This window comes from Puntigrus tetrazona, chromosome 22 (assembly GCF_018831695.1).
Source record: "Puntigrus tetrazona isolate hp1 chromosome 22, ASM1883169v1, whole genome shotgun sequence".
In the NCBI taxonomy this organism is placed as follows: domain Eukaryota; kingdom Metazoa; phylum Chordata; class Actinopteri; order Cypriniformes; family Cyprinidae; genus Puntigrus; species Puntigrus tetrazona.
In genome coordinates, this window is record NC_056720.1 from 8,931,476 (window position 1) to 8,958,789 (window position 27,314).

At 36.3% G+C, this 27,314-nt stretch overlaps 1 protein-coding gene across 10 annotated transcripts in view; it reads right to left on the bottom strand.

The window, feature by feature from the left end:
• Positions 1-27,314, bottom strand: part of patj (PATJ crumbs cell polarity complex component) — a 103,463-nt gene that overhangs the window by 38,910 nt on the left and 37,239 nt on the right. For 5 of the 10 annotated variants that reach the window (XM_043223443.1, XM_043223433.1, XM_043223441.1 and 2 more), the window contains 2 exons: positions 26,698-26,757; positions 23,404-23,527 (listed from right to left, as the gene is read on the bottom strand). In XM_043223443.1, the coding sequence (XP_043079378.1) occupies positions 23,404-23,527; positions 26,698-26,757 (184 nt within the window). The remainder of the gene's footprint in view (positions 1-23,403; positions 23,528-26,697; positions 26,758-27,314) is intronic. The other 5 variants (XM_043223442.1, XM_043223436.1, XM_043223434.1 and 2 more) reach the window with 3 other exon arrangements.

Sequence of the window (27,314 nt, forward strand, 5' to 3'; positions counted from 1 at the left end):
AATGACGACATGAGACTCTGCTGGGTAGTTGCGCTGATGCTTGTAGATGGTCCACGACGTTTACCAACACTTGTTTGGGTCTGTAATTTCTTTGCATCTTCGTATTCTGAAGGGTGACGTTGTTTTAAATGATGAAAGAGGTTTGTGGTGTTGCCTGTTTTTGATGGCACGAGTCGTCTGCACAGTTTGCAGTGCACGTCGCTCTGTTTTGTGTCGGATTGCAAAAAACCAAAATAGCTCCAGACTACTGAAGTTGAGTGACCTTTCTTGTCAACTAAGTCTGTGACCTGCGAGCTAGTCGTGGACGGTGCATTTTCTTCACTGTCGCTCATTTTTCTTACTCCTCCAACACGTGCAACTGACACTGTATGGCTGTATAGTACTAACACTGCGTGTGGCATCCAGAAGCGCAGGCTGCAAAATGCGTGCGCAGCGTTACGTATAGTGCGTAAACATTATCGAGCGCTTATCGAACTGTCATTATCGTGTTATCGAGAAAATTTATATCGTGAAAATTATCGTTATCGAATTATCGCCCAGCCCTATATATATATATATATATATATATATATATATATATATATATATATATATATATACACACACATACATGTAGAGCTTATATTAAAAATTGTAAATATTGTCAAAATATTTTACAGTGTATATAAAATTAAATGCAAAGAAAAATGTTGTAGCATATATAATTCTAGAGCAATTATATCATTATTATAAATCATTGTAAAAATATGCGACACTTTAATTAACTGATTTGAATAATTATAATTTTATTTACATTCATTAAATAGGTTACTTATAATATTCATATACATGATCTTGTATTGTAAAAAAGATATATGGAATATATGGCACACTTAATTTAATATTTTAGAGTGCTAAAAAAAAATTTAAATGTGAAAAAATGTATTTTAATTATTTTACTGCTCTGAATACTGAATACTCTAATACTACACATGATTTTATACTGCAAAAATTATAGATGTATATGAAAGCCATTTACGAAATACATTATTGTAATTATTTTCACCTATTTTACAAATTATATAACAACTACAACAAACGTCGGTCCTAATTCAGAAACCTTAAGGTCAATTGTCTTGCTCAATTGTCTTCTGAAGGGTTTGAGCCTACAATCAGCTCTGATCTTAAACACTGCACCGTACCGCCGCCACCGCAACAAAGAGGCCTCATTACAACAACAAAGTATCTATCACATGAAGAACAATGCAATATCTCGCACCCTTCTAGAGCTTGACTGTACGATGATAGTCTCTGACAGCTCCCCTTGCTCTGAGCGCTCAATCCCCTTCTGTGTCTTTTCCATTTTAAAAACATACACCTATTTATAGTATTATTTTTAGACGCACCAAAACCACCTTGAAAAAGTGACTCTGTAACACGCCGAGGAACAACACCTGCGCACACTAGAGGTGGGCACTACAAGTCATTTTATGTCACAGTAACAGCAGATACAGTTATACGTGTACGAAAATAATCAAATCAAACCATAAATAAGCTATAAATACGGCATTGTGTGCAATAAAAGGTTCTCCCTACCTCCAAACAACATCATTAACAAGCTAAAACGTGCTTGTCGCTTATTGTGCACCGATACAAACTAGGCCTATTTTTCATCTGGCTCCATTAAGGCTGTGTTATGAATGGACGGAGATGACTGGCAGGGCCACGTGAAGGTAATTAAATAGCATAACGCAAACACAGGGGCTGCGTTCCCTTTGAAGTCTGATACTGCAAACATCTCAAACCGAAAAATAATAGTAATCGCCATTAATGATTCATACCGAGGGTCTGGTAAACAGGTAGGATTGGTCTTTGATGTTGATAAGGCAGCGGTGTGCGCGGGGAGGGTTATAATCAAGAGGGACGTGCAGGTGCAGCTCGGGATAATTCAATATTTGCCCCACAGATTGAATTCTGCTGGAGGGAGGCGGGATAATCTGATGCGCCAGAAGGGGTGGGGGGGCATGACGCAGATGTACGTGAGGTGCACACATGCTTACAAACATGAAAACAACCAATATAATATTTTGGAAGCATAAGACAGACTGTGATTAGCTGTGTATGTTACAATCTAACGTAATATAAATGCAAGTTGATTCACACTGCGGCTCTTTTTGTCAAAACGCTTATGTTTCAACCTGTCTGGCACAGCAACAGCAAAAGCTATGTTTCAGTCCAAAGATGAAAATTTTACTTATCGCAATATCGCATTAAAAATGAACAAATAAAGCACCGTTTCCATTCAACGAGTCGAAGTCATCAAAATCATCACTTCCTGGTACTATATATACACAAAAGTAGAAGATGCCACTGAATGTAGGAATATTTATACATCACACAATAAATGCTGCCATTACTTTGCATACTAAGATACTTTGCGAGGCATTTCGGAACAACCAAAACAACATTTTAAATGATGTTCAACAAATTCGGTCTGCTGGTTAGTCAAGTTATACCGTCCCATCACGCAAAGGCACATGCCTTTTTGGATGCGCATTGTGGAATTTAGTTTATGTGCATTTTTTCTTATCGATAAAAAGTTTATTGTACGCATACGTTTTTTCATGTACATTCTAAGAATTGATATTCATCCAGCACGTTTTTTTGTGATATTCCAAAATGCGCATAAAAAAAGGCGGATGGAAACATAGCTAACTGTGTGAGTTTAGGGTTGGGCTAACTGTCAGACCAATAATGGGACAGAAACTTGTTTGAAAACAGTCATTACTTGTGTTTGAAGCATGTAGCGTCATCAACATAAAAAGTTTGTGATTGGTTAAAAATCAATTAACATCCAGAAACCACTTGTTAATTGTATATGGGCTGATTCAATTGAAAGTGACTGCGTGTCAAAACGCTGATCTGTTTGTTTGAAAATTCTGACCAGCCTGGCATAGCAACAGTCTCAACCAATGGTGTGTTGGAGGTGGGGCTATCTGTCCGTCAGACCAATGAAGGGACAGAAAATTGTTATGAGGGTTAAAATTCCATTTGATTTGGCTTGTAATGAAGAAATGACACACTTCGCATGTACGTCATTGATATAAAGTAAGAAAGCCTTTGAATGGTTCAAATGTGTACATTTTACATATGTTAAAATAATTTGATGACATCAATTCTAAACAATATGGCATAGCAACAGCGACTCAACCAATGACAGATAGAAACCTGTTCGAAAACAGTCATGTTTGCAGCTCTATTTAGCGAGTGTAGTGCTGCAGAACTACATTCTCCTGCATTGATGTAGGGATAAGAAATCCTGTGACTGGTTATATTGTCTGATGGAGGAGTAAGCAAAGACTGGTTCATGTAAAACATGTTTCTGAAACAACACAAGCAAAAACTAAATGTCGAAATGTATATGGATTTTAATAAATCTAGTCCTGGATGATAAACGAGACAAACCACTTCTGCAGTGTTGTTGATGTTCTATTGCAGTTCTCATGCAGTGTAACCTTTCACTTTTCTGCAGTAGGAATAAGCTGCTTTCTCTCAAGGCTCTAAAGCTTGATGCTAAGATTTAAAAACAACAACAAAAACGGTTTCTAGACTTTTACCAAAACAACTATTCAGCATTTTTTTATATTTTTACTTTACCTGGTAATTATATAAATAAGAAATCAATAAAAATAAAATAAAATAAATAATATATAATAATATATAATTTAAACTAAAATAAAAAAATATACAAAATATTATATGGAAATATTAACAAAATTCTCTAACATATAACGTGGGTGAAATATTGAACTATCCATTTTCTGTGACCAGTAAGTATAAAAACACAAGCAAAAGAAATTAGTATGGTGAATGAATAAAGGGGAAAAAAGCTGTGGAAAGCAGATGGAAAAAGCAAGAGAGAAAGTGTAGTTCCTCAGGTGGCTGCTGTGGTTAAAGTCCTTTCTGTCTATACGGCAATTCCTGATGTGTGTGAAATCTCTGCATTGTGCCTGCAGCACCACACACTCTTAGACAGCACTTTCATAAACGGAGCGTTTTCGTCTGTCAATGTTCAGTGTGTGTGTGTGTGTGCTCTAGCACTGCAGTGTCTGTCGTTCTTTCTGCAGCCTCATTTGTTCATACACACACACATTGTACTGGTCACTGTCTATCTGTTACCTGCTGAGATGCACCATCACTGCAGTGTGTTCATATCAGCAGTCAAATCAGTGCACACACACTCCTACTAAACAATCGACCAGCCAGCACTTTTCCCAAGTGAGTCTGAAAACAAAAAAAAGCACCTACAATTCTGACTGTGTCCATAAAAACGTAATGAAATAAAAACTGGACGTGTTTGCTGTCCACATCTACTAGTTTTGAGCTTATCTATGTACTAACGTACTACTAAAGTCACTTTTAGCAGCTCAAATTCACTGAGAAAACAGACCAAAAATAATAGATGACTCATCTTGCACTACGCAGATTTTTGTCCAATCATATGCTGTCTAGAAAGACAACGCCCCTCCCCCACTATCACTTTAGCAGGAACTGACAAGCAAGTACTACAACAAATTGTTTTGGTATAAACTTCTACAACAAACTCAAAAAGGAAGAGAGTTCCAACAATTTGTAATCGACACTTCTGCTAAATAAACATCTTATGAGAGTTTATATAACATTTAGTCAGTGAAAAGAGTAAAGCTGCTAAAGATGACACATTTCGCCAAACGTTATTCCACTCCATCTTTATTAGACTCTCTGTGCTGAGCCACATGAGATGAACACTTCAGAATCACGTGATGTCTGGGTTAGATAATGCTTTGATAATGTCTCAAAGGAGGACGGCAAAAGATCAGTCTGTGCCGAGACCTGGGAGACCCGCCTGCAGCGTGGCAGGATTGCTCTGTTTCAAAACCTAGTGAGGCAGTAAGGGTATAAAGACAGCTTAAAAATAATTAACATGCATGTTTTAAAAACAAGCATTGCATTTATCCAGGTTGACCGCTCCACGGTAGCGAAGAAAAATACTCCATACTCACAGCTATCAAAAAAGGTCATTATTAATGGTTTTATGATTACATTTGCCCAGTATAATTACCATTTCATCAAATGCGCTGCATTTTTAAACATGCCATTAGCTTAGCGACAAGCTAACACCAAATGAATTGAGAGTGATTCTGTGTGTGTTGCTACAGTAAGATCTTAAAGGGGTGCAGTGCTCACACACAACTGATTTCTAAACTGTCACACGCTGCAGGATTATATTTATGGTGTGAATGATGTACCATATAAACCTAATCATACACACCTACTCTTAATGTGCAGTGTGGGTTTGATTTACACCCAGCCCGCATACACACATTTATTTTTCCTATCATGGAGGGGACTTTTCTTTGACTCACCCTACCCTGCTTTAAATGTGCACACAGACCTTTCCGCTCTTCATTAACATTTAATACTGTATGCTAATTAAGCCTATTCTTAAGTTCTCCTCATTGGGACTGTTGGTGTGTCCTCAAAATGTATATGCTTTCAGGTTTTACTGTCCTAGTGGAGACATTTGGTTTCGCATGTCGCTTTAATGAGTTCATTCCTCCAATGTAAAGCCTTTTATGCAAAACGCATGCACACTATGCAATGAGCATTTACAACTGACTGAGGCTCTAATATCACAAGACTTCAACATAATAATTAGAAAGAGAGAGAGAAAGAGAGAGAGAGAGAGAGCGCAAGAGAAGGGTCAATATCTCAATCATTGCACACTCATATTTCAAAATGACACTTTCATGAGTATGCAGTGAGAAACAATAGCCAATAGCGTAACGCTGAATGAATTATAGTACTCTGAGGTACACAGAAAGAAAACGTTGAGTGAAAATGAGCAGAAAAGAGAGAGAGACCTTTGCTCAAGGTGTTTACTTTGAGAAAATGCTATGCAAAGATTTCTGAAACAGATAGGACATTGTGTTTTACACATGAGACTCAGATTAACACAGTGCTGCCCTATGCAACGCAGAGAGAGAGAGAGACAGGCAGACAGAGGTGGAGGAGTGGATGCAGCAGAAGAGAAAAAGATAGAAGAAAGATAGACAGGCTATGAGGGAGAGACAGGCAGAGGGAGAAAAATGACTAATGATAGAGAGAGACAAACAGAACAAGAACAGGGGGGGCAGTCAACAGACAGGTAGAGGGAGAGTAAGAAACTGGAACAGAGAGGGAGAAAGACAGGCAGAGAGAAAGACAGTTGGAGGGAAAGTGAGAAACTGGTAAAGAAAGAGAAAGACAGGAGGCAGAGAGAAAGATAGTTGGAGGCAAAGTGAAAAACTGGTAACGAGAGCGAAAGGCATGTAGAGAGAAAGACAGGTAGAGGTATAGACAAGAGGAATAGCAAGAGGCTGGTATAAATTGAGACAGGTAAAGAGAGACAAATAGGGAGAGCAGAAAGAATTAGAGAGAGAGGGACAGAGACAGACGTGCAGGATGAGGGAGAGACAGGCAGAAAGGGAGAGACAGGCACAAAAGAGGATACAGGACATGGAAAGGCAGGCAAACAGACAGATACATAGTAAGACAGGTACATAAAAAGAGATAAACCAGAAGAGGAACAGACAGGTACAGAGAGGAACAGGAAGATAGAGAGACAAATGGGCAAAAAGAAATGGAGACAGGGAAGCAGAGAGAGTGACGGTTTTTGCTTTGTAAAACTGCAGAGGCACTTTTCACAAAACCCAACCAAGAGCACAAAGTGTGTGCGGCAAAGCCTGTCCCGTTTGTGCTCTGCTCCCTTCTGACTTCAGCCCCGCTGTGCTTCGGCAAGCATGAAAACACATACACACACACACAGGTGCGTGCACAACACAGAGGTTAACCACTGCCACACACACACACACACACACACACTGTCCCTTCTGTCGCGTAACAGCAGAGGACGAATCGGACACTGACCTGGCACCATGATCCATCCTTTAGAACGCTCCCACGGCAGAGCTTACGGTATCCATACGTCCTTGTGTGTCTGTCAACGGTGCGCTGCCGTTAGCCAGGGTGACCGGAGGTGAGAAGTCATGTTGTTGTGCGAACCGGCGTGGGTGCTCGTTCTGAACACACTGAGCGGTGAGAAGAGCAGCGCTGCACTGTGTGTGTGTGTGCGAGCACTCGGTCTCTCACACACTCTTGCACGCTTCAAGCGTCTCTAACCCTCCCCATCTCTTGTCATTTTCTCCCAGAAACCTTTCTGCATATACAAATAAAAAGCAAGACAAACCTGTTTAATGGTTACCCTAAATTGTCAGTTTCCTCCCCATCACGATCCGTCTAACCTTTCCTAACATTACGCATAAATTATGCTAAATATCTCGTCAGTAGGAGACGAGACACATGGTATGCAAATGCTCCTCTTGAGGAAAGTGGTGACTAATTCCTGTACGACAACATTTACTCGCATGCACAATTGATAGGGGAGGGAGTCAAGGGTCGATCCTCGGCCCTCTCGCGTTTTCTGCACATAATAGCATATTGATCAAAGCTTTGCTTGCCAATCCTTGCCATTTTCTTAATGCTCCTGCCATCACACACACTAGCACTCCAGTTAATGCCACTGCTAGAGTGTTATTATTCGTTCCCACATGAGAACAGCCGGAGGGTTGAGTCAGCGGAGGGCAATTTGTCGCAAAATAAGACTCGCGAATTGCCAATTCAAGTTCAGAGTGGAAAGTGGCTTCGCTCTGTTCTAGCGTGCCTAATATGCGTCCCTCTCACTCTCTGGGGCAAATCGAACTGGCAAATGGCGACAAATCTATTTGTCTGCATCCTGCTGACAAATTTAGAATTTTCTAAAACAATTCGGATCAATAAATATTTGTCAAGTTTTCTTTACGGCATCGGACTGCTCGCTCATTTCAGGAAAGTTCTTCCTTGATGAGACTTGATTTTAATCGCTTTCGGTGCCTGTTCCTCTTGGTACTAAATTAGTCGGGCATTCAAGAGGAAACAGGCGTCTGAATAACCAATCACGATGGAGCGGTCTGGTTTTCAAGTTCATTACACCTGCACTGAAGCGCAGTTTCAACAACAGAGCATGAAACTGTGCCCTGCAAGTACATGAGCTTTTTTCCTCAAATGGGCATATTTAAGCTACAAAAATAAAGCTTGTTGACCAATAATATAAAAAAATAAATTTACAGCAGTGTGAAACTGCTACGATAAATTTCAAGCCAAGCGTATATCGTACTAAACCAGCTGAAGACTTGAGAATTGCAAATCCTACATTCGGTTTGTAGCAGCAAAGACATGTATGCCAGTGGCAATCTGCTTCATAAATACTTTAGAGCAAACCTGCAGCTGCAACAACATGTATTGGCATATCGGTCACTATCACAAATTGCTCACACACCACAGATTTGCTTTTCTTTGATGGATAGCCACATAAAGGCAACTGCTCTACCTCGTAGGGACCATTACGACGCCTACAATACCATTTGCAGGATTGAAGATCACATTAGTCAAAGAGTCAAGACGTCCCTGCTGACGACAAACAGTGACCGTGGAAAAAGATCCAGGCTCTGTCTTCTATGATGCAGAAAATGACAGCAGAGCGAGATGGGAGGGGTAAACAAGTGAATTAAATGGATGGATCAGGCTTGAGAGGTAGAGGATGGGGAGTTGAAACTGAGAAAGAGAGAGCGGGTGTTTAACTGAATGAGTGTGGTTGATTCATTACCACAGAGACCGTGACTGCTCACTCAACTCGGTGTGAAGCTGCTGAATACATGGCAGACAAGATCAGAGTAAAACATACACACACACTTAAAAGGACAGTTTCCCACAAAATTGGTGTCGGGTTTCAAACCTGTATTTTTTCTCTGCTGAACACTAAAGATAATATTTTGAAGAACTTTCACTGTGTGGACAAAATTAAAAGTGGACAGCAACTACCGCTTTAAAACAAGATGCACCTGATCAAAACAGTTATAACCTACCAAACTACAACTTTGATTACCCAAAGTCGCGTTTGATGCCGCCTACATCTCACTATCGGTAGGGATGCTGGAAAACAAATCAAGAAATAGACCGGCGCTTGAGAGAAAGTTTTCCTCTTGTCTTTGATTACTTTGCTTTCAGGCACATGGGGAATTTCACAGTGCCGTAAGGGGAGGGAACTGTGAAGTTCTGGCCCTTAATTGGTGTTTTAAGGAATACAGAAGCTTTGTTCTTTAAACTAGGACACTAGGGGGGAGAAAACAACGTTCTTTACTCAAGGACAATCAAATCACCAGGAGCCGTTTTATGTTGTATACACAATTTATTTTAAGTGCCGGCAAACAGAACACAGCGGCAGTCCTGAGTGTGTGTATGCGTTTCAGGCGCCCGAACACAACCATTACAGATACAAAGAGAGTAGTGACAACATACTGTTCTCTTACACACAATGGCCCATCTATGATCATTTAGCCTTCCATTTCAAAGGAAGTTGCTCGACTAGTGCAGGAAGTGCATCTTTTGAGCCCATATTCATTTGGCCAATACTACATGGAGGATTTGACGGGGGGACAATAATTGATTGATGGCATTCAGAGACAATCATGTTAATCTGTCAAACCTTGACAACCTTATCTAAATGAGTCACTGTGAACTAAAACAAAACCAAATCAAACTAAACCCAAAACCAGAAACTTGTGTGATAGGAAAAGGAAACTGTGAAAAGAAAAACGCTTGTGTAAAGCTTGTTAAAATTCAAGGTGGGAATTGTAAGGAGTACGGACAAACATCGCAAGACATTGAATTAATAAGACACTACACATTAGATCGTACAGGGATCGCGTGTGATCGATCTTACTAGACACATGCTAACATGTCCGACATCGTGCAGAAACATCTTAGCGGCAAAAATGGAAGTAATCACTACACGAACAAAATTAAGATATTTAGCAAGTGAAAAAGCAACTATGCAGCAGCGATGATTTGTGTCCGTAACGGCTTTCTATAAAGAAAATCACTATGTCTAAATGATCTGAGGGTGTGCACACTTCCGGTGAGTTGTCGTCAATGTCCTCGACGTTCAACGTCGTCTGTTGATACATCAAAATCGCCTTCCATTATGATGTCCTGTACGTCTAAATATGTTTATATATTCACAGTGAAAGGTAACGCTTCCAAAATCTCAGTGTAAACAATGAGTGACATACACATGCGAAAGATCACTTCGCCACTTGCCCAGACTACGCCATAGAGCTCTCAGATCATTTGGACATGGTGGTGTACAACAGGTAAAAAAAAACGATATTAATACCGTTTGATTTCTCACACAAACCACTCGTTTCGTTCCTTAGGCCATCAATGTATCGTTACAATGGATCATGGTTTAATTTGGATTTCTCTGTGCATGTCAGACTACAAAATTGGAGAAAAAAAAGACACCTACATCTAGATGCTTTTGTCTTTTCCTTGCTCAGAGTTGCTCTCAGATTGGTCCTGAATCACTTTTAAGCTGAAACTCCTAGCTAGCCATTTCTAAGCTAAAATGGTAGCGCTGAGAGGATTCTTAGAATCTTTAAGATTACAAGAATTGGTCTGCGCCTTAAAACAAAACAAAACAAAACGAAAAAGTGCTGTGACTGTTGATACCAATGCAGATAAGACAAAACGAGTATCTTTATTGTCAGCCATAGAGATAGAAACGATTGTTTAGGTGCAAGACCCAAATCTTTCCTCAGGTAAGTGTGTTGGGAGAGAGGCGAGGGCTGAGGAAACTGGGACAGCGCCAGGGACTATGACTGCTCCAATAAACAGTGCTGGGGATTCACTCCAAAACACTGAAATAACTGACCTTGACCCGCTCAGTCGGAGGAAACTGTCCTAAATACACAACTACACCGACAGCGCCGGCCACAAAAACCTCAGAACAAGAGGAAGAAACTAATTTCACATTCTCCAGGCAATGCAAACAAAACATGAGAAAGGCCATATGTTGAAGGACAGGAAATCATACCAATAGAGCGCAGGATTCAAACCCCGGATTCCAAAACGAGCACCACAGCTTAACGTCTCAGCAGTAGACTACGGTTCAGACAAAGAATGAAGTAACTGGGATGCTGCCAGAGCTATCAGGGCTAGTATTCACACTGCTGGCAGCCGCGTGCCGTTGGGCGGCACACTGAAGACTGCCCATAAGTGTGTGTGTGTGTGTGTGTGTGTGTCTGTGATATTAATGGCTGACTGGAGCAACCTCATAACTCTGGCATTAGGGAGAAGCCGCTGGTAATTACGACCCTATCTCTGGTCCCAGATCAGAATGTCCCGCTCCAGATAAACGAGGGCCGGCTCGGAGCCAGCGCTGATGGATCGAGGAGCGTTTTCTTCTGCCCAGAGAGCAGCAGGAACAGCACTGCATCACAAAAGACGTTCCTGACACATCTCTTTCTGTACCGCTGCTTCTAAGAAGGCACTCGATCTACAAGACAAAGGTTGCAAGGCCACAATAATCTCGTTCCGCTTCTGGCAGAATCACTGGCTCGCAGTTTCATCCAGCACTTCACAGAAAAGGGCTAAAGGGCAACCGAATCAGCTCAATAGATGTAGAAGTAACAGAATTTGTTGTGGATTACTAATGAAATATTATTTAGAATTAAAAGATTACTGTTGCGTACTTTACTAAATTTAAATAATACTTAAGAAATTTTCATATGCGTTTTCTGTTTTTTTTCCGTATTTGTCATTCTTTCCTTGAAAAATGCTAAAATTGAACATGATCCAATTTTTTACCTTATTTCGGAGACATTTCGGAGGCAGTGTGTAAACGTGATTGACACAACAAGGTCACATTTATTTTTTTTAATGTGCAAAAATTTACCTTTAATTTATATATATTTTTAAATCAGTTACATTACAATTATTACAAAAATGCATTAATTTATTACTATTATTTAAGTGTCTTAATAATATTCTGGACAAAAAGTAAAAATAGTTTGACTTAGAAAAAAAAAAAAAGAACATACATACACACACATATACATACACACATATATATATATATATATATATATATATATATATATATATATATATATATATATATATATATATATATATATATATATATATATATATATATATATATATATATATATATATATATATACACACACACATATACACTATATACACACACACACATATACACTATATACACATATACACTATATATATATATATATACACACACACATACACATATACACACACATTTATATACACACACACACATATATATATATATATATATATATATATATATATATATATATATACACACACACACACACACAAAACACATTAACTATATAATGATAATAAAGTTAATACATAAATGTAAAAAATATGTAGAGAGGTATATTATTAATGACTACCATTATAGGTTGATAAACGTATAATTTCTTACTATAATTTATATAGGAGTTATTATTATTATATAATTGAATTAATATAAAATAAAACTGTTCACAATGCTGTCGACTGAACTTAATATTATGAATTCTATTCTAAGGCCCTGAATACCTCACAGTGGATGCCAAAGACTTTCTAAATATGAAACCGTTATCTTTTTTTATTTCTAAGCGAAGGTGTATTGTATAAATGATGGATGGGCTATGTTGATTGACAGGGCCTTTGTAGGTGAGAGTCCCCTGAGTAAACCCCTCATGTGGGACTCTTTAGAGGATTCTGCCAGTCCTCCTTCTCACTTCTCCTATCTATAAGCCAAAAATCACACTGGGAAGAGGCCGTCACTCACATGTCACCTTGAAGGGAACGGGAGAAGGGTGTTGCTGGCATACACAAGTAGGTGCTTGGAAAGTAAAACGACAAACACTGGATTAAACCAGCCTCTTCTACATGAGAACAACAGCTCGGTGCGTTTTACTCTGACAGGGCAAAAACACTACAGCGCTCAGTCGGGAAAAACTTTTCAACACCACAAGCGATCGTGAGGTAAAATGGTTTATTAAAATCAGTGCTTTGCAAACAAAAGCAAATGAGTCCTTGATAATATTAAAATACATTAAATTACTTCAAAGCATATTATATTTTATTCAACATATATTACTTTTAAATATAAGAACATAATTTATATTCTTAAAATAAAGAAAAAAAAAAGAATCTATATCCATAAACGCTGTCAAGTGATTAATTGCATCCAAAAATAAAAGGTTTTTTTTTTTTTTTTACATATTGTTATATCACAAACACACGCATTCTGTTAGAATTTTTCGCAATGAGGAGTGAGCATGTGCACAAGGTTGCCAGATTGTTAAAAAACAGGGCAGAAAATATGCTTTTAACTGCGAAGCTCTGATTCCTGGATTTAAACTTGTAATATCTGGCAACCGCGCTAACGACCGCTACCTCACGCCTCTTGACTCGATCTTTTAGGAAAGTATGCTTGAATTTGAAATATTACTGCGACATTATCGCTAATGTTTGATATACTGCCCAGACCTAATACATGTGCATATATACAAACACAGATCAATTAGTAATTGCGATTAATCGTTTGACAGCACTAATGTCTATATTTCCCTTGATTTCCACGAAGTGAACAAATGCAGATGTTCAATAAAGGGAATAAAAATAAATATATAAATATGTGTACTTCAAAAAAAGAAGTTAAATTGAGGAAAAGAGAAAATATGAAGAAAGTTAATCCAAGAAGTAGTAATGTATGGAAACATTGGATGAGCCGATCAAAATATTAGTGATTACTTTTGCTAATTGTAGAGCAATCCCTGTTGAAACGATCAGCACTGGTGTCTTTTAGCTTTACTAAATGTTACATAAAATTAACATAATATATTATAATTAGCGCTATCAAGCAATTAATTGATTAATCGCATTCAAAATAAATATTTTTGCAAATTAAAATGTATATATTTCTAGAATATATGTGTGTGTAAGTATATATATATATATATATATATATATATATATATATATATATATATATATACACACACATGAATGTTTGTATTCATATGTAGATAATAAATACGCACAGCATTACATAAACACTTTTGGATGCGATTATCATTTTTACAGCACTATTTATAATATTTTATTAAACCAAAGATAAATATAAAATAAAATTGTACTGAATTTAAATCACAAATGTTATGTATCATTTGATACAGCATGGTATTGAATTTAAAAACACTAATTTATTACAAAAACAAATGACTTGAACACAAATATTTATAAATTAATACAATATTTAATTTAATGATAAACTGTATCCATTTTAATTTAATTGATTTATTCTGTGGTGTTCATCCTGAGCTTCTTAACTCGCTTGACCAGCAAGTGACCAGCAACATCCAGCAGAAGCGAGCTGGTCCAAGCTGATCTTCTCAGCAGGGCATGAATAAGTGTACAGATGACCATCTATAAAGAAAAACTGCAGAGCTCCGCACAAACGAAAAGAGACCAACCTGAGCCAAGACAGCAAGACGCCACCGAAAACCCAAGAAGACACACCAGGAAACCCTCCACGGAAACACACACACACACACAACAACGAAAGCAACCTTGATCACCAAGCAAAAAGACGTTCAACCACCTTGAGACTCGCTACATCCTACAACCTCTCGCCCACGAAACACACAAAACAGAAGCAACGGGGAAACGACAAAAGAGGAGTCCTTGACACATTACTATCGGGGAATCCCTGGCCATAAAACAGTCAGCTTCTCTAGCCTGCAAAAGAAAAACACACGCATTATTTTCACCTTCTTTAATACGTCTAATGAGTTCTGCAGGTCCTCATAGTGTGCAGTAATTGTCACAGTGGGGTATATTTTTCAAATTAGTAGTGGACCGTTATGGTTTTTTCATTGGTCAGTATTTAGTGAGCCAGTATGATACGCCAATACTCACACAAACACAGTTTATTCACTGTTAAATAATCTCAAAGCTAAAATAAGGTTGATCATAAATATTTAGTCAAATAAAACATTTTAAAATTATAAAACAAATGTCAATTATTTTATGATAAAATATACCAAAGGGTAATATAAATTGTAATTTAATTCATTTTAACAAATGATTTGGTTTATAATATTTAACATACATGAACAAAAAAATGGTTAATTTTAAAAAATGGTATCATTTTTTTAAATAACAATTCATATAAAATAAATAGAAAACAATATATAAATTATCTTCAAAAAATACATTATATAATAATTAATAAATAATTAAATATATAATATCTTGAGTGCAACATAACTCAAATTATAAAAATAACATTTACAACGCAAATTTCATTTAAACACTTGTTATATTTTATAATAAAATTATTTAAATTTAGAATATAATATTGTAAAATAATTAATACAAAACGTCATTAAAATCTAAAAATGTATAACATTTCATTTACACTTCAATACAACAAAAGAAAACGAATCGCATTGATAATATTTACTAAAAAGTTTGCATTTTTACATTTAAGTTTACTTCTTTAACAAGTTCATAAACGTAAAGTGTATAATTTACAGTGTAACATTTAAATTAAATGTTACAATACTACAATCAAAAATACTTTGACATAAAATTTAATTTCTAATAAAATAAATTAATATATATTAGTAACAGATGTAAAATAAAATAAAATGTTGCAATAAAAAAATAAGCATAAAATTTAAGTTAATAGCCATATTCAAAAAGTCAGAAAAAAGTCAGTTCTCTTCACGAAAACTGTGGTTGCGAATATACTCGTCTAGTTGTCTCTCTTGTGCCTCTGGCGCGGTTTCAATCGCGATCCAATTATGATATTGCGACGCATTGCGATCATATCACGAAACATCTGCCCAAACAGCTTCCCCTCCACAGTCACTAACGCTCAGTCGCTTTAGACACATTGTTTGTCACGATATAGCGCCGCTGCTGAGCTAAGGCGTTCGGCCTTAAATATATGGAGAAAAGCTGCCAGGCATTCAGCGGCTGTCTGATAAATGACCATATTCGGTGCGTTAAACCCAATCTCCCAGCACTGAACACATGAAGAAGAGACGATGGCAGTCTGCAGCCAAGAAACACAGGAGAAACAGCCAGTGATATTTCAGCAGGAGAAGCCTCCTCGATCGCTCGGCACCATATATGAAGAGATAACACTGACGGAAGACTTCTCATTAGCTCGGCTTCATTATGGCTCTTAATTAAGGCCCGGTCTGAAGAAGACAATCTACCAGAGCGATGAGTCACAGTCCTTCACAAACACCAGCTGAGGATTTGACTCCTGGAAAACGCTTCCACTCACTGCTAAAGAAGAAGAAATGATCTCAAATCTGCTGGCCGAGGGTAAGAACTAGAATATGAATGAAATGCATAGGAAAAAAAACTGAATTTAATATGTTGCTTATTAAAGAAATAAATAGCAACATTTTGATCATGCATTAAAAACTATTATTACTATCAAAGTAATAAATACAATTATTATTAGTAGTAGTATTATTGTAAAATGATATTTAAAAATTTATATTATTCATATTAATAAAATATATAAAGAGAAATTAACATTTTAAAATAATAACATTAATAACAAATGTCTTATAGCAAAACATTAATAGGAATGAAATGCATATAAAATGAATGTGTATTGTATTTATTAAGAATAATACAATATTTTTGCATGATTTCACAATTTACACTATTAATATAAGTGAAATGCATTACAATACATATAAAATTAATAATGATGTTATTATTCTAAATAGCTAATATAAAAATATTAATATGAATGAAATGGATCTAAATTGTGCAATTAAGTGTACTCAAGACTTTTGGAAAAAAGAATATCATTAACAATAAAATTGTTAATAATAATCATACTATTAGTATTTAGCAATTTACACAATACACTAAATAAAATGCATATAAAAGTATATTTAATGTAATCTATATTCAACAGAGAGAAATCAGCAAAAACTACAATACATTTAATAAAAATAAATATGTTCTTATTTGTCTTTTGTCATATTAATTTACACAAATTAATATTAATGAATATAAATAATACAATTATGTGTTAAGATTCTTTCAAAATTCCAATATATAGCACACTATATATTAATATGTATTATATAATATATATATACACACATCATCTTGATTATTGGGCCTGGCTACTATTGGTCTATGACTAGTGCCAAAATAAAGCCGTTTCCAGATCTAGGAGTTGATTTATTAGTGTTTTGAGGCTGTAACGCCGCTCCACTGATCCCAAAGCTTTTTTTTGCCGCAGTGGAATGCTTCTGATCAGCTTTAAAGACAAGAAAAACTCAAGCGTGATTCCAACTTTTCTTCATGGAGGATTTATAGATTTGGCAAAAGCGCTCAGCGATATGCAGACTTCAGAGGTTGACTGATTTCTTCTGGACGTGAAAACTGGAGCAGCCAATGAAATATTCAGGGCCAGTCTGAGCAACTCCATGAAATCTGAGGAGGCCTTTCTGAAACCTTTCTTTCACAACTCATCGTTTTTTAAACGATAATAGATTAGTATCATAAGAACCGAAAAGAGAGATGCGTAGTGTTATACCCAGCACAGCTAGTCTTTAAAATAAACAACAAGGATGCAAGTAAAAAAAAAAAAAAAAGGTTCTGGTAAACAAACAAATGAATCGATGAACAACTACATTTTTTAGATCATTTCAGATACAGATTATTTTACATTATATAAGTGTGGCAAATTTTGCATTACTCTTACATTTATTATTACACACACACACACACACAAACACACACACACAATTATTGAATAATACTAAAAACTAAATTTATTAATTTTTAATCATTGTTATTAATGTGTTGTAGAACTTACATGCTATAAATTGAATTTATTATAATTTTTATTATAATTTTAAATGTCATTTTATTATTATTATCATTATTACTATTATTATTATTCTGTATAATAATGATAATATATATAATAAAATGGGCCAAAAATAGATTATTATTTTTATTATTATTATACAGTTTTTGATGTTTCTGTTTTTATACAACATTTTAATATTTATAAAACCCTTTTTGTTATACATTTATAAAGAAAATACCTTTTAATTGCTGGTAATAAAATATCAAACTAACCCCCACATGATTGTAAAGCACTTTGGGTGTACTGCAATACACAGTTAAGTGCTATAGAAATGGGTCATTTATTCAGCCAAATATTATAACTACTAACTACAATGCTTTCTTGACAAGAAAAACCCGCTGAAATGAAGACAGGAAGTGATGTCGTCACAGTCAAATGGCGGGAGCAGAGGAGAGGAAGTGAAGTGATGCGGCTCTGACAGTGATGCTTGTATAGTTAGCTGCTGTTTGGCAGCGATCCATTAGAATCCAGCACATTAAAGCACTGACATGCCGTCCCTGGACACGCTCGGCACAGGCTTCACACAGCATACCGGAGCTCACGGACGAGAGCGCGCATGCGCAACAACAAACACGCAGCGGGCAGAGCGACGGCCTGCCAAACTCCTGCAATCACTGGAGTTATTAATCATGCTGCAGTAATTACAGCCGCATCAAGCACACTAGACGAGAGACACTGGACTGAACACAGAACGTCGCAAGTTGAGCAGACAGATTCATTAATGACATTCATTTTTCTATTAGGGTATAATAACTATTATAAATAAAATTACATTTTATTTTCCTTAAAAAAAAACCCAAAACAAACATTGTCAAAACAAATTCTAATTTTAATACGCAAAATATAATCTTATTTGATTTATAATTTAAAAATAAAAGCATATTTTAAAATAATAATTTGCAGTCAAATAGATATATATATATATATATATATATATATATATATATATATATATATCATATTTTAATAAAGTATTTACAAGTCTGTATTTACATTGACAATTTATTATGAATAAATATTAGAAAAAACACACACACACACACATACATACATACATACATACATACATACATACATACGCACGCACACACATACACACCAATGATTAATTGCAATAAAATCCGAAAACAATAGCAATATTAAAATTGTACTTCAATTTGTGGTCATACTGTTTATCATATTGTTCATGTGTTTATGCATATGCAAACAGGATTTACAAATATAAATACCATCATCATCATGACACAATTTTATTATCTTTGTTATTGATTTCTAAGTATTTCTTTTAATTGCAAGAATGATAGTGAAAAGAAAACTATGATTATTAAATAATTACAAATAACAAATTTTATTAGAATAATATAGATTTTTTCAATCATTCATGCGATCAACACTGCAAGAAAAAATTAATAAAAAAAAAAAAAAAAAAAAAAGAAAAGAAAGAGGGAGCCTAAAATTTCACCGGCATTGAATAAATGTCTGTTGTATTTTGCTTTGAACACTGATGGTAAATCTTTTAGCCAATCACTTTTAAAAGAGTTTATCTCCCAAGATACCTCAAGTAACACCGTCTGCCAAGTTGGAAAGATGCCCTGCAGGCGCTCCTGTTTTTCAGGCGAGTAAGCTCTGTGGACGTGACTTTTGACCACCAGCATTCAGTCTGGCCCACACTGGAGCACAACTTGGACACAAAGTATCTTTTATTCATATAAAACACCATCTACACAACAAACATCACCATCATCAAAAGAACTACTACCATTAAACAGAGCCTAATATGCATTAGGTATCACTGGATGCCAGTCTGTGAGGAACTTAAAGTATTTCTAGTCCGCCTCGCCAAGCGTGATCCATCAAGTCCAGATGAAGGACGAAAACTAGAAGATCCCAGACCACAAAACAAAGCCAGTACTCTATTGGTTAAAACCAATGCTGCCCAAGACAGATAAAATGGGCCTTTTGGCTTCACTGTGGCATTTTTCCATTGGCCATCTTGCGAGTCTTTTATAATTCATCAAGCTGACTGATGCACTGAACTGAGATAAATAGCTGCTTCAAGGTCCTCATTTCAACCTCAAACAATAGACGGCCTTCTGCGAGATGCGAACAGATGGCGGCATTCACTCATTCCCAAACTCGTCCAAATCTGGAGCGAAAACGGCGCTTCGCTCAGCGCACAATATATCGTAATTGCTTACAGAGAGCGAATGTGAGTTACGCAATAATCGCGTGCGATTTCAAAACGCGCATCAGCAAATCCTGACATAAGAGGTCGTCTTATCGCACGTCCGACATTGCGAGGCAAACGCCCCGTAATCCTATTGCGACAAGTTTTAGCAAAGTTTTTCGATTGTGTTTATTCAACATTCAATAAATCCGACACAATATATTACTCTTATCTTAATCCGCGAGCAGACGTTTTCTTATGTTGAGGGATTATGTAAACTGCTGACTAGGTTGTCCCGAACGCGCTGGAGCGGAAAAAGAAAAAACCCCTCTAACTTAAGCGCTTCGGGATGTTGAGGCCTTCAGCAGGGCTGACGTATTGACTTCCATCAACCCATGCGAAGAATTCTTTGATTGGACTGACAGAAGCAAGATGAGGTAACCTGAGGTAATTTATCACCGACATATTGGAAAGAAGCCACGGCACAAACATACGCGCTCATCACCTCACAAGATGACAAGCTTCAGAGGAATAACCGTTCTGGCCGAAGATGGAGAGCTAGAGTAACTAGAGCCATGAGAGACGCTTATCATTTACAATATCCGTCATACATTGTTCTGCAAATGGCAGAAAACGCGAAGAAATGATGAGCAAATATCAGGCCGATTTTACATAATTCTACAAAACTACCAACATTTAGCCATCGCGGTTAAAGAGATCGATAAACCACAAAAACATATAACTCAAGAGTTTCACATTTACATAAAAAAAAAAAAAAAGAAAAAAAAAAAGAAGATGTTGAACAAGAACATAAGAGCAATTCAGAGTTTTCGGTCATGTGATCGGTTCGAAGACCTGGAGGGCAGCAAATCCTTAGAACTGCAGCACAATCGTGTCGATTTCCCATCTGTTTCACAGCCGCAAATATTTAAATCCCCTTTCAAAATAATAAATCAAAAGGTATGCGAACAAAATTCAAGTTTTGGCCATCTGCAATCCATATAAGCACCCACTGAAAAATTTCAATCATTACACAGCCCGACAATTTTTTTTTTGAGACACCTAAAGTGCCTTAATATATTTAAAACAGTAATATTTAATTTAATATTTAATAATATTTTATTCAAATTCAGTAATCTCTGTATTAATTAAGCTTAGTTTACATAGGAAAGCAGAATATGAACGCAATTCGCTTAATTTTTCAGTCGTTCCCGATAACGGTTTTCTATAGGAAAAAAGTTTGCTGTGTTTATATTCTGGCTTCATTTGCTTGCCTGTACAAAATATGCATCATCAAAAAGGTGTTTACTGAATTTAGCCTTTTAATATCTACATTTTACAACATGACTAAAATGTAAACACAATAACTGCCGGTCAGTGTAGCAAACGTTCGTTTTGTTCCCGTAAGAGCGTGACGTCTTGTGAAGACCATCAAATGAATAAAAAAAGATTCAGTATGTCGCGCAAAATAGAGAAGCTAAACGCTACCCACATTTTTGTATGTTTTTCCGTCACATTGTTGTCCAAATAGTGATGAATATGGGAAATATTGAGTAGCTTGAGTAGTACTTCGTCAGACTTTACATTCAGCCTTGCTAGCTAAAAGGCGTGTTATTTGCAGATGGTGGAACGAACAGAAAACAAAAAAAAGTCTAATTCAAGAGTTTAAATTACAAGTTCCTAACTTTGAGAACAACTGAACTTAAGATACAGTATGCTGCACTAAATGGAGAAGCTGAAAGATGACAGAAGCTAAATACTCCACAGTCCGTGAATGCATGCAGCTTTGGACATGAAGACAATACCTGTTGAAATAAGTTAATCGTGTCTACCGGTATATCCCTGCATAACACGTACAGACTTTTAGGATATTTAGCAGTTTATAATACTGACGCTTCCACACTAGGTGAAAGCCCCCAAAAACACAGCATAAAAACAGAAATTTAAAATGTGAAGGTCAGAAGATGCAATACTGAAAATTCATTCATTCAATTCAATCATTCAATTTTCCAATGCGATACAGCTTCCAGTCTGGATCTTCAACCACTCCACCACACCATCGCAAGCATAACTGGACGTAACCTCTTTCTTTGGTCCTATCCGACTCTCCATCTCTTAAATACCGCAAACCTCAACAAAGACTCAATTTCACACTGCAAGATTTTACAAGAAGTGCTCTGCGGATGGCACCCGGGAACACAGCCAGTCAAAGGGCCGGTGGCGGACAAGAATGAAAAAGAGATTTGGAGACGCCGCACTGCCTGCATGGCATATTGAGGAGCATCAAAGTGGAAAGAGATTAGAGCGGTGGTGTGACGCTGAGAAGGTCTGCCAGCTCAGACTGAGTGAATGAGATCTGGTACCGGGACAAGCCTTGTTAGACGTCTACAGAATTGTTTTGGCTTGCCAGTTTCTAGGACACTGGCTATGTTCAGACAAAAAACCCAATAGTTTTACTGTATAATACGCACACTGATAAATGGTTTAAAAAGTATATAGTAGTCACATAGCAGACCTCTCTATGCTCAGCAGGTGTGGCCCAGTTATCATAATGGCAATTAATCCATTTCATCTTTAATGCATTGCATTCTGCATTATATACTGCACATTACTTAATTTTTTAATATTAACTGTATGACTGTATAATGGAAAGGGCTGTCACTCGTTTAAAAAAAAAATAAATAATAATAATAATAATAATAATAATAATAATAATATATATATATATATATATATATATATATATATATATATATATATATATATATATATATATATATATATATATATATATATATATATATAAAGATTCAAATATATACAAAATCAGACCAAAAGCAAACTATTCCATGTATACAAAATATCTTCCTATATTCTTTTTGCAATAAATTGATAAGGTTCTCAAATGATTAAAAATAAAATAAAAATTATTCTGCAAATTAAATTAAATTCATTGCCATTGAATCACTTATACCCCTTTCTTCTTTATACATTAAGCAAATATTCATTTATTATTCATCATTTTATTCAAATATTTATTTTCAACCGCTACTGACAATTTTTTTATTATTAAAATATTGAAATTTATTCAAAATTTATTCACTCTTCTATATAATGAAATAATTCAATTAATTCTTTTAAAAATCTATGTATTTGACCATTATTTAAAAATAAATAAACAGACAGCCCTTATAATGAAAATATATATTCTGTAATCCATAATATTTGCTATAAAATAGTAGACCAGCATGGTAGTATGATTCCGAACATAGCCAGTGATGTACGTATGAAGGGCATATATTTCAGTTTGGCACGATCAGCAGACTCTAACCTTTAGCTTGCTCCTCATCCTCCCTCTCTTCCTCCTGTTGCTCCTCCTCCTGCACTAGGCTGGGGGGTCTGTAAGGTGGGGGTAGGCGCATGGGTGGAGGGCTGGTGGTCTGTCCTGCTTTCTGCTTAAAGAGAAAAGCAAAAAGAACGTGAGAGAGATTGTAAAGCAGCCCACTGTGGAAAGACACCATAAAGGATGCTGACAAACATAAGCAGTGAGAGATGAATATGAACGAATGCTGCCGGGAAAGTGCTAGACAGAAAGATGCAATGATTTTAAAGGGATAGCTCACCCCAAACCGAAAAGTCTTTTTAATCTTCTTAACTAAACAGTTCATCCAGATCACAAAAACAAATCCAAATTATTCATTCGTTCACTAATCAAACTGATCCAGTTCTTAAATAACGGCTTGAGTTTGGGTTTCTCCTACAAGTTTTGGCGGCGTACCATTCCTCAAAGTCGTTTTTAGCATTTTGCCATGCAACTTCTGAATAGTTTTTAGAACATCAGTATGAGATTTCTAGAATGCTCAGCATTTTAGAACATTAAAGGTATAGTTCACCCACAAAAATGAAAATGACCCCATATTGTACTCACCCCGAAGCCACCCTAGGTGTGTATGATTTTCTTCTTTCAGACACAATTAACGTTATGCTTTTTAAAATAAAACATATTTTTGTTATCAACCTCAATATGTTTCTAAAGTTTTCTGCATGTCAATTTCTGAAGTGTTGTAAGAAGTTTTTAGCGTGACACTATATGATTTGCAGAGAGTTATGACTGATTTCTAGTGTGATTTCTAGAGTGATCAGACCAGTTTATAGAACAACTGGTCAATACGTGATTTCTAGAGTATCCTGAATAGTTTCCTTCATGTTGTCATGCAATTTCTAGAGTGCTCTGAATAGTTTTTATAAACATCAGTATGGAATATCTAGAGTGCTGAGAATTTTTAACATCTATAGTGTGCTGAGCAGTTTTAAAACATTGTCATGTGATTACAAAAGTGTTCATTAATATGCTTTTTTGCATGACACTGATTACTAGGGTGTTCTTAGTAGTTTTAGAATATCTATATGCAAATTCTTGAGCAACGTTCTAACAACTACTCAGAACATCAATTTGCAATGCGATTTCATGAGTGAAAGATTCGTTTTTAGTACATCGATATGCAATTTCTAGAGTTCTGAGTAGTTTTTAGAACATCAATATGCAATTTCCACACACTAAGCGATTTCTAGGGTGTTCTGAGTAGATGCTCTGAGTTACTGTTTTGCACACTGCTGTGCAATGTTTATGATGTTAGTTTTTAGGACATCGCTAAATAAAATCTAGGTTGATACATTTATAGCAAGTCGCTATACGGTTTCTAGAAAATTATGAGGGTTTGTTGAACAATACATTAAGCCCACATGCTAAATAACACACTTGACCAGCAATAAGAGTGTCTAACCAAGGCTAACCATCTGTCAACAGAGCTGCAGCTACAGTAGCCAACACTAGCGGCTTCTATCGGGTCTATTAGCATTAATCAACTATTAGCGGCACTTACAGAAGGATGGTGTAATGTTTCACTACTCCTGAGAGCCACACTTGCTTGCTGATTAATAGCTAATGAGCGATGGAAGAAAGATAAAGTAAAAAAAGACCACTAATGGGTGCAAAACATGTGAACAAAAGAATTAGCAGTCAAAGCTACTTTTCCTGTGTTAGCATACAAACATTTTTGCACACAATAGGTGGAAAAAAATAGTTTAGAACTCACTATGAATGTCAACTCTTCCATTTTGTCTGTTTCTGTTCCCTTTTCAAAGCTAAATTTCCATTTTCTTTCTAAACGTACCACCCGAAATAGAAAGCAGAGCGAGTTTGTCTTCAAGATACAAGCTGAAATGTTAATTAAATTTGCAGGGTGTAATTAGAGGGCCCCATATTCTGATTGCGGTGAATAATCACGTAGCCTCGGGAGCCGAATGCAACTAATGGATGAAGGAGCAATTAGGCAAATTACCGTCATTTCAAATTAATTGCTAGATAAAACAGTTTTAATCAAAATACAGCAACACCAGAGGTATCTAGAAGATTTAAAATCAGGGATCTTCCCCAGGTCTCTTGGGAAGAGACACCATTTCTCAGAAACACGGGCTTGCTGGTGCACATTTGTCCTCTTTTCTTTCATTTTCTCTCTTGATTCTGGCACGGGGCGAGGGTTATAACAGATTGTGATGGGTTGCGCTTTGATGTGAGTGGGATTCTGCCTCAGACACTTACACTAGTGGACATACAGACATCTTGAAACAGACCCATAATAAATACAGCATTCAGCCTCTTTGCAAAAAGACCCAGATTGTGATCATTACAGGCAGCTGGGACCTAACAACGGATCATTATGGACACTGCAGTTCCAGCGAGAATCTTATTACAGCGAATGCTGCTGACACAGACCAATATTAGCAAGTAGTAGCAAGACTGCATACATTTTTAATAATAATAATAATAATAATAATAATAAAAGCATGTAAATTAGTTTTTAAAATTATGGTAGTGCTGTGAACCGGTTAACATCCAAAATAAAAAAATATTTACATAGTATGTGTGGATATTAAGTATACAATACGGTATTTATATATCATATACATTTTATTAATATAATAATCTACACATAAATAAATGTAACTATGCTGTTACTTTACTCCTCATTCAGACAAAAAGCACGGTGAAAAAGTACCATGTCTGAAAATCAACACAGTCTGGATAGTCAAACATTTTCACGTTTTAATCCCTAAAACGACACATTGTTTTTGGCCTTAAGCCTTATCATGCAAACATGTAATCCCGATAATAAGGTTATTAAACTTCTGATATTAATTATTAAAAAAAGCGCTGTGAATTCGGTTAATTGCGATTAATCACGTCCAAAAGAAAAGTTTGTGTTTACATGTGTTTGTATGCATATATATATATATATATATATATATATATAAAAAAAATACACACATACATATTTAAGAAATTACATTTTATTATGTGAACGCAAACTTTTATTTAAAAAAAAAAACTAAACTATTATTAAAATGATGTTAATATAAATTATAGAATAAAATTTAAAGATTCATTAGGACACATTTTTATTTCTCCACTTTCAAATCATTACGCACACTAAATTTACAGCTCCAGCTGCATCTGTCAGGATATGTATATTCCCGCAGGATTTGGGTTGAGAAGCCCAGAGCTGAAGGTTAAAGAGTCACAACTCAAGGGTGAGCTTGTGCAGAGCGCGGGCTTGCAACTCACCTGGGCGACTTTCCTCTTAGCCTTGTGCTGTCTAATGCTGGAGGCCATCACTGAAACAGGCTGCGAACACACACGCGCACACACACACACACACACACAGTCAACCTCACGGATAACAAACCCGGACGCATCAGCTCAGGAGATTTGTGAGTTCCCAGATCGGGGCTGAGAGCAAACAAAATCAATTATCCCAGACAGAGAAAGACATCAATCATTGACATCCCGTTAGTGTCGCTATTGCTATTGAAAGCATCCGATCAGGAGGGATTAGCACATGGCACGGGACGTCCTCCGTTTGTATGGATGTACCTAACCTGCAGCGCATCCAAATGAAGGCCAGAAAAATCATTATGTTATGAAACAACTGCTTTGCTTCGCTGCCTTGGGGTCGACACGGACAGCTCCAGGAAGAGCTTCTGCTCTTAAATCACACAGATCATTAAAAACACAGCTGGAGGCCTGTATGCTGCTCACATATTGTTGCCACAATATTGTGAGGCAACAATCATCCAGTAGGTCTCTAGTAATGCACATTTCCAGCTCACTTCCTATATTTGACAGCTTTTCATTATTTAACCATTAAGCTGAATGGGCAAAGCCACTTAATTGGCTGCCAA